Consider the following 15,509-nt stretch of genomic DNA (forward strand, 5'->3'; position numbering starts at 1 on the left):
CTGAAACGGCGTAGCAGTCGTAGCACTGATAAGGACTATTATCACGTAGATCTAATGACAGTGCTACGGACTTTTGTGTTCTTAATGAAATGTTAATATTCGAGTTATGAATTTGATCTGGATTTGTTATGGACAGATCTTATCCATAACAAATCCAGATCAAATTTTACGTCCGAGGTAATAGCTACTCTACAATATGCAGTAGTTTTTGTATAAAGTAAAACGCGTTTTTTTGCCTTGCTCTTAAGTTGAATTGACTCTAGGAAATTTGTACTGAAGTAAAGTAGGTACTTAGGTAGAGTCAGTGAATTTTATACTAGCGATTGGTACAAAACCGCACAAAAACGTAATATGGCAATAAAGTGGCAAATATCTATAAATAAACTGGAAAGGTATAATTATATTGCTCCTACTCGTCTAGTAGGCTTTAGTTTTTGCTTCACTTCTGCAGACTGCCTGTCAATCAATAGATCAGCTAGCCACGCCCCCGTTCATTCACCTAACGCATCCGTACAACACGCAACTAACCCATTAACGGCCCTAAACTAATAATTAAAAACCATTACACAAACGGGAATGGAAACCACAACACGCCGGTCCGACTGGCGCGCATCCAAACTACAACTCACTTATTATATTCTATGAGCTGGCTATAAACGTATTCCTGAACATATCACGTAGACGACTACTACCAATTTCAACCAATCACAACGCGACTATTCAACTTAATAGCTCAGGCCACGCCCAATCACGTAACCGCCTATTACGGCCCGTGTAACGACGCAGCCTTTTAACTTCGCGATGACGGCCGATCGATGCCGCCGTCCTTAACGGCGGGCTAGCGGCGTCCCGCTCCGCGAGCCGAGGGTGCATCGGGGTGTCTAGGTTGTGTGATAGAGTCGTGTTTGGCGCGTGCTTCGTTTCAGTTGCACGTCCGCGGCCGCAGGAGGGGGACGCATGCAACTGTTTTCGATAATCGGTCTCTGTACGTGAAGAGCGGGCAGTAGCGCGCGGGTCACGTCCGCGTAAAAACGGATATATGCCCAGAATATTTATTAAGTGGGTGGTTGTGCGTGACTTTTCCCCGGCGACTACCCGTAAATGATCACCCGAAATAGAGCTTGTTTGATAACTGAAGTGACATCGGACTGAAATCCGGAACAGCTGTTAGTGTTTACGTGAACATAGACAAGGAACAGTTTTGATAGTTGGGATGTGTCGGGGAATTTAAGTGATGTTGCCGTATCAGGCAGTGGCCATGGACTATGCAGTGGCGTCTGGGTTCCACCACCACCAGAGGGGGGGCGGGTTGCCCGGGGTGATGGGGCTGCCCGGGCCGGCCCCGGGCCTCAACCCGGCGCTGAACCCGGCCTTCACCCATTCCTGGTTCGTACAGACAAGCCCGGATATCTGTCGCCAGCAACCAGCAACCAATCTCGAACCTGGGCACGTTTCATTTTTTCTTATTTTTTAGTTTTTAAGTTAACACCTGCGATGCCAAGGACTCGCCAAGCTTGGTCACGGAAGTGTTAAAAGTTTTTATAGACTGTCATATTTGATTTCTTGCCCATTTTATACGTATGTCAAATACATATAAGCATTCCTTAAGTAAATGCACTTTAATCAACTGTTAGATTTCCTGCATATTTTTTTATGTACTTAATAACAACAATAAGTCATCAAATATGACAAATAGTTTAATTTGCATTTAACATTAATTGCAATTATGTTTTCATGTGCTTTTTCTTATTGTCGCTTCCAAATAATAATAATATAAGTTGTGATTTACATACTTAGATTGCAAAAAAATTCCAACTCGCCAAAACTCAACTGACGTAAAACACTTTAATGTAATTTTAACAGGTTTGACAATGATAAGGAATAAATGTTTAAAAAGACAATAAACCTGCGCAAGAGCAACGTTTAAAATTCTGATTTGTATCTCTAAAGCCGTCATACTTGTTCCTAAACAATTTGTGCTAACTTAATGACACTTGTTACCTCACTTAGAAAATAATGCGAACAGGAAGTAAGCCTACTTGTGAATCATAACAATATAAAAAATGGATATTACCTATTTCTTTAAAGTTGCCTCATACTTAACCTTATATTTTTACCAGGTTAAGTTAGGCGATAGGAAAGCAATAGGAAACCATTCTAATTGGAAAAAAATATAACGATGAAATATTCTTAGTGTGTTTTTGAAGATATTTTGTGGGACAGCATATCCCAAACAAGAAATCGATTTTTTTATAATACTTTTATTTTAATACCAACCTGTTCCCATAATATGTGTGCATTAATAAAATACTGCACCGTACACTAGCACTTAACTTAGAAAGTGTTAGGCGAAATTTAGGAACTCTACAATTCATTTGATATCTTAATGTACCTAAGTACCTATCACAATTTTCCAAAAAAATTCTGAAACAATTTCTTAATAAGTAAGTACCTACAACAATGCGAACAAAGGCTGTATAAGTACAATAACAAGTTGTATACGAACTGGAAATAAAGATGTTATCTTCCTCGTGCCTCCGCTTACCTTCGCCATGGCTCCAAATGTGGATAAATTTACACAAAACAGACACATCTTTAGCGGTTACTAAACTTATGGAATAGACTCAGATGCCTCTATCGCAATATATACAGTCGCCATCAGAAATTTCAGAACGGGCTAGGTGCTCAAAAGAATCTGAACACGCACTTTAAAGCCTTGACAATAGAGGCGTGTTTAGATATTTTTGAGCGCCTTGGCCGCTCCAATGTATCTGATGGCAACAGTACCTACATGAGAAACCAACATCCGCAACTCAGTAACAAAAAATATTCATGATCAATACATATCTTCCCGGGACTAGAACCCAGGACATCCGTCACTAACGACTATGCTGCTAGAAGAATGATAAATGCTTTTGAAAATAATTTCAAGGAGTATGTTACCGTAAAATGGGGTGAGTAGGGTCAAACTGAAATTCAAACCTCGATAACATTTTATTTTTACATATGAAAACTGAATGGTATATAATAAGTGTTCCGGACGTTTGTATTTTAGTTTTTATTTTATTTTGGGTAGTTCCATTTCATAACTTTGACGATAAAGAGGAAAACCCACCTCACCCCGTAGTGCCTCGTATTTGGGATGAGAGGGGTTTTCATCCAAAGGTGATTTTGGAAGATTGTTGGATCGATTTTTTTTTTATTATGCGTATTACTATAACTCCATTTTAAATTGGAATACATTATTTTTGTAGCAGTAGCCTTAAAATTACTTCTCACCCCCCTCTCAAACCTTCTCTCCCCATTCATAACCCACCTCTCCCCGCGAAACCTACTCACCCCGTTTTACGGTATAACTATTGTGTAAAATAGAATGTAGGTACAGTACACACAAACTTGACGGTATTGAAGACAGAGGAGAGCAAAACAATCCACGTACACTCCCAATTATTGTTCAAAACTTAAGTATAACAGCATGATACGATCTTGATATTCGTTTTGTGCGGCTAAATAAACGAGAGTTAGCCTCCATGTTCCCTTGTTCTCGGCAGGTAATAAGCAGTCGTAAATTATAATGAGATCCGATGAAAAAAATATAATCTAAAGTCAAATGTTAATTGGGATGAGAATTTTACCCATTTAGCCTAAAATGTGGGTAGTCTATGATACAAGGATGAAGTTTGTACGTAATTATCTTTCTTTTCTTTTTAGTAGTAAATTATTTACCTACAGATTATTATTAGGTACGGGTGATGTACCTTGGGCAAGACTGCACTTTATCCAATGGGTCTTCAGGAGTTCCTTAAAATGGCATTCCTTTTTAGGGTTCCGTACCCAAAGGGTAAAACGGGACCCTATTACTAAGACTTCGCTGCCCGTCCGTCCGTCCGTCCGTCCGTCCGTCTGTCACCAGGCTGTATCTCACGAACCGTGATAGCTAGACAGTTGAAATTTTCACAGATGATGTATTTCTGTTGCCGCTATAACAACAAATACTAAAAACAGAATAAAATAAAGATTTAAATGGGGCTCCCATACAACAAACGTGAGTTTTGACCAAAGTTAAGCAACGTCGGGAGTGGTCAGTACTTGGATGGGTGACCGTTTTTTTTTATATGGTACGGAACCCTTCGTGCGCGAGTCCGACTCGCACTTGCCCGATTTTTATCCTCTAATGCTAGTTCCAGTTTTAGATTTAATGAATTCGGCTATGCAGGGAAACTGTAACTGAAAACCAGGCAACAGGCAACAGGCCTGGGAGACATGGAGGCCAATTCGAACGTACGTTTTGACATCAGAATGATTAAATTATGATGAAATATCAAATGATGTTATTTAGTTGTCATTAATCGCCAAAAGAATTGCGCAGTTGAAGCGGGAATGGGCCAGCCATATCTTTCGCAGGATGGCGACCGATGGGACAAGCTAGTAACTGTGATAGGAGACGTCGATTGGGAAACCGAAATTACGGAAAGCCACGAAACCAGATGGTCGGACAACATTAAAAAGATGGCAAGGCCGCCGATTCGCGCATAGAACCGCCGCATTTAGAACAACACGGAAATCCGTGAAAGAGGCATAATGTCCAGCAGTGGACGCGAATAATGCTGAGAAGAAGAAATGTGCATTAATTTCTCTTTTCTATTACGCTTCATCGATTCAGTCTATCTTCTTTCTTATTGTACATATTTTAATTACGTACTAGTAAACACTTTATTACTTCTTCTCGACTCTATCTTCGACGAAAAAAACACGCTTTACTAAATTCTTAGGTACAAAACAACATTAAAAAAATATGTAGTCGTTAACTTGATTTTGCAACCAGCTCACACGGGCACTAGCGAGCCTAGCTCCACTAAACAAGTATCAAAATAGTCTAGTCACAAAGTTACATAAGCCTGATCAAGATCGTGCGCCTGCGCCGGTCCGGTTTCATTGACGGACACGCGAGTAATAAACTTGAGACACGCGTCATTTCCAGCTAAACTGAACGGGTTGCAGGCTTGAATGGACCAACTGACCAACACGTAGTTGAAGTTAGATACAATGATGTAACAAAGAATGTACAGAAACACACGTATAATATGACTTGATTAGTGAAATCACATATTTTAACCGTTAATATGCCCTTAAATTGTAAACATTTTAACGTAACTCCTTTTTAGGGCTCCTTACCCAAAGGGTAAAAACGGGACAATAGGGTAGGACTAAGACTCCACTGTCCGTCTGTTTGTCACCAGGCTGTATCTCATGAACCGTGATAGCTAGACAGTTACAATTTTCACAGATGATGTATTTCTGATGTTGTTACAACAACAAATACTAAAAACAGGATAAAATAAATATTTAAATGGGGCTCCCATACAACAAACGTGATTTTTTGCCGTTTTCTGCGTAATGGTACAGAACCCTTCGTGCCCAAGTCCGACTCGCACTTGGACGGTTTTTATTTTATTTAGACTAATGTGATATAGGTAATTAAGTGTTGTAATTGAATAGATAAATATCTACATACAGTCGGGATCAGACAAATCTCCATTGTCACGAAACTGCTTAATGTAACAGCACCTCATTTAAACTCTATTATGATGAAAACAAAAACATTTTGACTCAATCACTGAATAAAAACCCTTTCACACCTCATCTAAATTTCTAAACGCTCCAAACCGATAGAATTTCATACAAAAACACCATATCCGTTGTCTAAGATATTTTGATTGAAAAATAAAGACCGTGTCTAAATCATAAAGAAATCCTTTTGAAGCATGCATTCTGTGTAAAAAAACTGGACCAACATATTCACCAACATATTTAGATAATATTTGAATTTGTATAAACAGGATTAAAAAACTTTTTTCACCAAACTAACTTCATTTTTAAGGATTGGTCTTGAAGTTTTGTCTCCAGATATATGTATTAAATCAAGTTAAAAATAACTAAAAAAGTCTTTTTTTTATTTGAGTTACGTTTAGTTATATAAGTTGTATTTTATAAGTAGATATAATTATTTAATGTAATTTATTATGACATTAAAACAATAAAATAAGTAATTAAGTATAGTCATTAATAGCAACAAAAGCGAAGGTTTTTAATTGAAAGTAATATCGATTATACAAAAGAAATTTGTTATTAACTTTGTTCAGGTAACTTGTGCAATGCGCACTTTACTTAAATGATTATTTTCATCACACCTTGAAATTTCAAAACAAAAACCATCCAATTTAATTTTATCCAATAAACAGTAACCAAATCCCGACGTTTCCGACAAAAATCGAATTCAATCGATTCCAGCAAAAAGTGTTTCGACCGCAATCGAGAAATCTCGGGAGCCCTCGTAACCACAATTAAGGGACATTATAACGAATAACGCAACCGTTAGCCGGGTTTAAGTGCTGAAGGGATCAAAATGTTGGAGAAAAAACAGGGTTTATTGGTGAGAGTAAAGATATATTGCAAGAAAATAGTAATCAACCAACGAACAGCTACTTTTGACTGAGAATTGGAATTGTCACTTGCCTTGAGGCTAAATTGAACTGAACGGGCTTGTAATTAGTATAATTTATTCTTGTTTATAATTATTAGCGATATGGGGGCCAGAAAAAATGTATAAAAGCAAATATGAATTTCAAACACCTATTGAACTGTTATATAAAACTCCAAAATAAATTGTTTTGTAAAGTGGCTCTACTTACCTATATTATTTTCTATTAAGTAATCGAGCCTACTTTTTGATTTTCATCGACCTATTTTCATTTGCAAACTACGACAAAAGATCTCAAACTCTATCAAAGAGATAATTACTTGATTCATCAAGTTCGTAAAAACGATTAGTTTCATGTAATAATCGACTTTGTCCCATTGAGATACAGATTAAAGTAAAAATATTGGTTACAACGACCTTTGATTTGGAAGATATTATAGCTAGCCCTTTTTATAAATATATGGATCTATTACGTTTTGTCTTGTGTTACTTTTTATCGGATGTACAGGTTGATCCCAAAATTTATTAACTCATAGGTAACAACACTTAATAAGGCGCATCTGACGTGTAATAAACTTCTTTGCTTTTCGAAATATCTGTCCAATTTTTAAAACCTTACCACTACGTTTAAAAATTACAGAATGAATTTGGTTGAACTATTTCCAAACAATCCTATACAAAAATAAGCACGTTGATGATTGATATTGATGATATGATGATTCATTCAACCTAAATAAAAAATAGACCGAAGTTTAAAATTGTGACTTTGTTTATCTAAGGTTAGGACCTAAGGACATATCTTTTTTAGGGTTCCGTACCCAAAGGGTGAAAACGGGACCCTATTACTAAGACTCCACTGTCCGTCTGTCCGTCTGTCTGTCACCAGGCTGTTTCTCATGAACCGTGATAGCTAGACAGTTGAAATTTTCACAGATGATGTATTTCTGTTGCCGCTATAACAACAAATACTAAAAAGGAACCCTCGGTGGGCGAGTCTGACTTCTGAGTGGTTTTAATTTTTATTTCAGGTGAGATTCACTAACACACTGATTCTTAGTTCCGTAAATTACTCTAGAATAACGGCATCAAAAATAGCAAAGTGTAGCTAAAAATATTTAAATTATGATAATCTTGTTAACTGTAGGTAACCCATGTGACCGTATTTAATATCTACTTACTCACAATATTACATTTCTACTCCCAAGAACAACCATGTACAGTCAGTTAAGCTAATAACTTGGAATCCCTGCAAACACATTTCTATAGTTTTGCTAACTGTACGTAGCTGTCATCTGGCATGACATGGCTGGTGACTGGTGAGTGTCCTTACTTTGGGATACAGGAAGGACATTTAATGTTTCAGTCTTTATACTTACCACTCGACCAGCAGAATTATCGATAGTATTTCAACACCCTGTAGTGGCACAGAAGCCGAGCTCAATCAGCAAAAGGCAAGTCACTGCGATTCGTCGCGCACCGCCGTACGGCCGCTTTTTACTACTCGACCGAAAAAACACCTACTATCTATTCCATGATAACTCATACAATATTCATATGATTCATACCATAAGCCGGAGATTTTCACGATATACTTAGTAAGTGTAATTTTCCTAGTTTCCTTCACCCCATAACTTTGTCACGGGGACCTTGCGACTGCGGACATGCAACTCGGACAGACAAACAGGAAAATCGTGTTTTTTTTTTCATACAACAACCTAGAAATTTTGCTCTAAAATTGAGCTCTGGCATTGAATAACCAGAGAACACCAAATAAGTAGGATATGAGATATTATTAAGCATAGCAAAGACATTTATAATCAAATTAAAAAAGATATCCAAATCATAACGATTTCTCTCCAATCGCACTAAAATAAAAACGTCACAATCGAACCTCATTTTGAATAAAAGTTTTTTTCCACAACCAAATCGGTTATTAACTGTTATTTGGAAATGAACAAAAGTATAGAAAAACATTCGATTTTAAAAAACCAGACAGCCGTCTGCGGTTTAAGAGAATTTTATTGCGGGCTATATTTGTAACGTAAAGTTAATGTTCTGATACCAATGGTTGTACTCCGCTGGATTTTGTTCCAAAAATCCTACATACGTACTTAAGCGAATTAAGAAATTCTATTCAGAGAAGAAAAATAAAATAATAATAATAGTATGTCATACCTATCCTTTTATATGCCATTGAAATTAATTTAGGTATTACGATTTTAAACCGCATCGATCAAGTTAGTTTTACATGAGTTAGACCGATTTAAAAAACTAAACAAGTGCGAATCGGACTCGCGCACGAAGGGTTCCGTACCATAATGCAAAAAACGGCAAAAAAAAAACTGTCACCCAGCCAAGTACTGACCCCGCCCGACGTTGCTTAACTTCGGTCAAAAATCACGTTTGTTGTATGGGAGCCCCACTTAAATCTTTATTTTATTATGTTTTTAGTATTTGTTGTTATAGCGGCAACAGAAATACATCATCTGTGAAAATTTCAGCTGTTTAGCTATCACAGATCACGAGATACAGCCCGGTGACAGACGGACGGACGGACGGACGGACAGCGGAGTTTTAGTAATAGGGTCCCGTTTTACCCTTTGGGTACGGAACCCTAAAAATAGTAAATTGACAGAGAAAAAACAGGTATGTCACCTATGTTTTCATATGCTATTGAAATTAATTTAGGTAAGAAAGCTACGCCGCATCCATCAAGCTAGAGTTAGACCAAGGCAAGTCTGCAGCAATTTTGATCGCCCACGCAGTGCAAGTGTTATTTATACGTCATTATTATATAGAAACCTGACGTTTAAAATAACACTCGCATTGCGTGGGCTATCAAATTCGCTGCAGACTTTTCTTGGTCTAACTCTAGTTTAACATGAGTTAAACCGATTAAACTAAAAAAATAGCTTGATGTTAAGTATGACTCACGACAGTTTAAATTCGCTCATTCATCAAGTTTTCAAAAATGTAGGATCGTCTTATATTACCTGATTAATATACAGTAATATATGCACCTAAATAAAATTAATCAGGTCGACTTATTCAGGTAATTACCATAAATAATATAAATCTTTATTTACATACAATATATATACAGTGGTACTACTAAACGAAATTAATAACTAGCTTAAATCTAAAATAGGCCCTTGAGGCATTGTACCAAGGATGCTGGCGGCATTTCCTCGCTGTATCGCAATGCTGATACGTAAATAATTATTTTTACCTACTTAAGTCATCCTAGCCTTCAAGAATATCACGACGTGAACTGCAGTACACATTTTCTCGAGCTTCCATTTCACGCACTTAGATATAATTCTGATCAAAACTTAACTTTCGCAAAAACAAGTATTTCTTCAATTTAATAGACATTCCTCACTCAGAGTCAATCGATCACACTGGACAGTGGGATTAACAGCGGGACAAGTGTCCCGAAAATGATCAATTATTTCCCCTTTACCTCATCAGGCTGACCCCGACTTGTTTAATTCTTTCTTTTAGGGTTGAGGGTGACCAGATCAGGGTTATTTGGGAGTTAAGATGTGTGTGGGAACGTTGAAAGAATAATAAGTTAAAGTTAATGTGACCCTTTTGTTATGTTGTTGTATTAGGATTTTATATTTTTTCAAAATCAGAATGAGATGCAATAAACCAGGCGACTATAATTATGTCCTCTGAAATGCATGTATTGTTTGTATGTCACTTTTGGTATGAAATACGGCTATACAATAGAGTAATCATATAAAACGTACATTTGAAATATTAAAAGCCTAATTTTAATTAATATTTGGTATTCAATTCAATAATCAATATTTTGCTATTTTTCTTTTTTTTTTTGAGGCATAGGTACACATCAAAAGAAAACTTAATATTGGTCAACTTTCGAAATAAATTTTAAACGAACAAAATACTCCTAAATCCCATTGGTTTTACAAAAGCAACAACTAGACAAAAATTGGCAAAAATGTCCGCCCGGGGCGCAATCAAGCGTCCCTCCGATTATTGCAAATAACTATTATTTTCTTCGCCTTTCAATTGCCGCTCAATGCAGCCTTTGTATTGCTAATTCGACTAGTTTTGTTTAGTTGCGAATGTGTCTGTAACTGTCTGTGATCGAAACGTTAGGAGTATTTTAGATGGTAACTGAAATAAAATCCATGTGTTGAGTCAGTTAATGTTTTGCATTGTTAAGTATGTGTTACTATTACACGATCATTAGGTATTTAAACTATTTAATTTATCTTTTCTTGGGTAGATTTACATTTTTTCTGCTTGCAGATATTTATATTTTTCTAACACCTGTAACGGATAACTCGTTTCATACGTTGAGTACAATATAAATATTTTAAGGACGGTCTAAACAAAAAAGAAGTTTTGTACCTATTTAGTTATCCTACAGATCAGTATAATAAAAATGTCACTGCAGATGTTACCACAGACAATGTCAAATGATTCTAACGATGGCTTATATCCCCAAAAAAGGGATATCAAAGAAAAATGGTATCAAATCCGTGCACGATAATGTTAATACAAACATTTGTCCATCTGACAGCGTAAGGGGCCACTATTTTATTCATCAAATCTCCATCCTTAAAGCCGGGCAATCTTTATGAATGAAACAATTTTCCAGTTGCGAGCCAGGCAATTTGCGGGCATCATTAGTCATAGCCGTATCGACGCGTCTAGCAGATTGGTCATTTTTTGTCCGTAAAGCTGGATCGCTGCCCACTGGGGTGTGTTAGCTATCAAGGGTTGACTGAACAAAACATTAGTCTGCTTTTATAATACGAACTTTATTCGTACGGAATAAGGTTTTTATTACTAATACGTCACGTATATAGCATGAGTTTAACAAAGTAATGTTACGAGTAGAAATGATATGTCAATTGCTTGCATAATTCGTTTTTACAAGAGGGTGTTATGTGTCGTCTTATTAAATGGACATTCCACGGAGGCGCTAAACATGCAGTTAATGCAAATTAATTACTGCGTGTTGGTAATATATGTAGTCATGATTACTAATTAATTGACGTATTTGTATGAATGGAATGTGTGACTACTTATACTCGACGCTTCATACAATAATTTTAACTGCGTTAATTATACCAAGAATTTACGAGGCACATAAAACATAATAATTATCGAGTTCATTACTCTAGATCCTGATTGTATTATGGATTGGTTAATATTATATCATTAAATATTTTTACATTATTTTTTATATTTAAACAAAAATATGCAATAACAATGTATAATTTTGATGCAAATGGATCCGACGTGGTAGATAAAATAAACCAGTAAGCAATAAAATACCTTGCATATATGATAAAAATATGCAAAATCTAAATTGATTGGAAATTAATCGGTGAGGATCCGCCTTAATTAAATCAATCAAACTACTACCTACTAAACTATACTATCTTTATCCAACGTAACTACCTTAGTCTAAGACAAACTGATTCAATCAACGCCCATTGGTATTCCTCTCCCGTTTGAAACGAAAATTGGATATGACGTGATTATTAGCGTCCGCGCCTAAAGAGCGCAATTTGCCCAATCGCCCGTCCCTCGGGCCCACTGCGTTATTTATTTTTGTCCAGAATTTTGTCCAGGGCGGCGCGCGCTACACCACTGGGCAGTGAATCATGATTTTTCTATTGGAGCTGTTGAAGAAAACAGGAGAAAATGTGCGTCATTTTAACAAAAATAATCAATTTAACGCGAGAAAAATTACATACAGGTTTTGAGGTAAAAAAGAAAATGTTATTATGAAAATTTACGGTCAAATACAAAAATTTCAATGAGAAGTTGACCCGCTAGGGACAAAAACGCTAAATTCCGAATACAGTTGAAAATTCAAATTTGAACCGAATCTAAGTAAAGGTCACGACTTCAGCTAATGTCAAATGTCGACTAAGTACAAAATGACCGACCTTACCTGCTTCCAATTTGAAATAGTAATCGTTGAGAGCCTTATCTCATGTACGTAGAGCTTATTATCGAATGGCTTGACCGTCATCGTGACTTGGTGTAATGCAAGATGTCCACGGCGGAGGTGTAATGATGACTGGGTGATTTTGATACTTTAAGTTCAATCTTATTTTGGCAAGTCATAATAGGTGGTGATAGCTTTTAGTCACTGATGTTAGACGTAAGTATAGGGAGATATTTTGTATGAGGGATTTTTAATCCATGAAAAACATGAGTTTTTAACTACGTATTAACCTCCATTTACTGTGGCCGGTTATTAAGTTGGATTAGATAATTTACATACAACTGAGACTATCTGTGTATGTTTGCTATGTTTAAATGAAAATGATAATGTTGTGACCCTCGGAAACAAAATATCTAGGATCGTTTATGTAAAGATGAACTGAAAGATATCCCTTAATAAAGGATAACTTTTCGCTTGTTTGCTTTCTTGCATTTTCCTAACTTACATTTCTAGATTCAGTTAATTCCACATCTGACACAAAGTACTAAGACCCTTTAAGATCCTGGTCGGAAATAATCAGTAGTCTCTCGGGACGGTTTAGTCGAGATGAGCTTAATATGACTCGGCGAATTCTAGAGGGCTCCGAAACTTCCCGAAGTGACGCGGACTCACCCGAATGGTCTATTCTATGGGGTAGTTTTGAAACGGTTATTGTTCAAGGTGTTTACAGATTTCTTGTTATTTTTTGGTATATTTTAACCTTTTGTCTGCTACTGTCAAATTGTGACTGTTCATAAGATTAAACTTGATTTTGGCATCCTTAAGTTGAATGTAGAGATGCTAAAGCATACCAAATTTAATCGTAAGTATTTGAATAGGTTTTTCGGGGTTTTAAATAATGTCATGTTTTTTACTTATCCCACTTGTTTTAAATTATTTATTATATAAGCAAGTATGGTAGCAAGAATATTTTTTTTACCGCCTGGCATCAAATAGGCGCATTTGTAATCCATTTTTACCTTTATTAATTGTATTGATTAACTTCTTGATTTAGGTATATTATAAATTTCCGTAGGTTTTGAACATAAAGAAACTAGAACATTCATTACATTCATCATTCATTACGTTTGGTAAGGATCAAACACTAAACCATAAACCAAACAATAGTACATTGTGCAACATGGGGCGTAAGTTGAATATTGCAAACGAGAGTAAGTTAAATCACGACGGCTTGCCGGAGCGATTTATAGACTCGAGTTTGCAATATTATTACGCCACGAGTTACACACAATGTTTTACATCACACTTGCGATAAAAAAATTAAGTATAAAGACAAAAAAACTGTTAATTATGGCACTAGAAACTTCATAACTCCCTAGGGAGAACGCTTTTTCTATAACTCCCGCTAAACTTGCGTGCAATTCCACATTTACTGAGCGAGTGTGATGAAAAAATATATAACTCGGTAAATCCCTCCCCGCCCGCTCTAATGAAATATCCATATTTCTGCAATAGGCTCACACATTAAGAGTTAATAAGCGGGCCGTGTTGGCCCATCTCCCGCGACACATCTAATCATGGCGGATAATGCTTGTATCAATAATCAGTAATAAGGCGATGACGTTTCATTTCCGTCGTCGCCCTCTTTATGACCCCTTTTGTATTTATATGCGATATTTGGAGCTTTTGTGATGGAAAGTTGGCGAAAAGTTTTTGGGAGTAAGTAACTATATTTAAAGAAGATTGAATTGCTTTTAATAAATACTTATTCATTTATTTCCCAATGGATTGGATTCACTTCGTCGTCGCTTTAAAATTTAAAATGTATTAAGGATAACTAAGTCATACTCGTACTGTGGTGTTTTGTAAGATTACGCTATAGGAACTTACTTAACTAGGTGAAAATGTAGAACATACACAACCACTTTTATTATGTATACTATACCCATAGACCCATCGTCTAAAGAAATAAAATAAAACAGTTTAGTCAATCGAAAGGTACAAAATAGTTGGTCCGTGCTTGTATACATATAAGTAGGTAATCTAAAATAAACCTAGACTCTTCGTAATCTATTCATGTGACAGCCAGCCTCGAAACCTTTTCACTTTTGCCAAGTTTAGACCTCTCAAATCATTGCAATATCATAGGTAAATAGCATTATCCACTATGACAAAATAGTACCGACCGATCTGTTTTCTACTGGCTAGTAACATGATCTATATCGGCTTTATAACTCAAGAAGTACATATCTCCTTCCTTGAACTCGCAAAGTAACAGTGTAAAAGTGCATGCAGATCATTTGATTCACCGGCACTGACCGTGGCCCCTGGGGGCCGACGCCTGACTAAACAGGGGTTTACAACTACCCTCTGAGGGTCCATTTCTCTTTGAGGACCCGCGGCCCGTGACGGACTTTTAAACTTGTTTAACACCTTCTTTTGGTGAAGATCTGTTGAAGACATACCTTATTTATGAGTCTGGACTCTGGAATGTTTTACAGTAAGACAAATCGAATTCCGACTTAGTGAAGTTTAAATTATCATTATTATCAACTATTATGAATTCTAAATTATTGCCAGTATTGTACCTATTATGAATTCTAAATTGTAGCCATCAATATGACTGAAGGTCCCTCAGCACTGGATGATAAACTGGTATTACCTTGTAAAAGACGCACTTCAAGAACAAGATCGATAAAATGTCTTACTATTATTCTCAACACCAAGACTTCTAAAAAATATAAAACGGTCTTATAACCCTATTATTAATATGAAAGAATTATTAAACGCATTATTATAGAGTCCTTGTACGGATAAGTGGGTACTCATTGGTGACATAACCACTTGAGGAGACAATGTGACGTGTCATATTTGTCTCGTTACAAAAGGGGTTTAGGGTGACAGCGACAACTTAATATCACGCTCAGCGAAACCGTTTCTCAGCGTTTATAAGTATAATACAACGTAAAAATAATGAAAAATACTATAGCTATGACTTGTGAAGATTTTAATGGAACTAAACTTATAATTTTCACTAAATTATTAATAGAGTAGGTACCTAGTTTGCACCACATTCGGTCATAGCACAGT

At 36.3% G+C, this 15,509-nt stretch overlaps 1 protein-coding gene across 1 annotated transcript in view; it reads left to right on the top strand.

Moving 5' to 3' along the window:
- The first annotated feature begins 325 nt into the window (after positions 1–325).
- LOC134795216 (protein trachealess) overlaps positions 326–15,509 on the top strand; it is a 64,914-nt gene continuing 49,730 nt past the window's right edge. The window contains exon 1 of the mRNA XM_063767053.1: positions 326–1,446. Coding sequence (XP_063623123.1) covers positions 1,235–1,446 — 212 coding nt within the window. The 5' untranslated portion in view covers positions 326–1,234. The remainder of the gene's footprint in view (positions 1,447–15,509) is intronic.

Source organism: Cydia splendana, chromosome 1 (genome assembly GCF_910591565.1).
Source record: "Cydia splendana chromosome 1, ilCydSple1.2, whole genome shotgun sequence".
NCBI lineage: Eukaryota > Metazoa > Arthropoda > Insecta > Lepidoptera > Tortricidae > Cydia > Cydia splendana.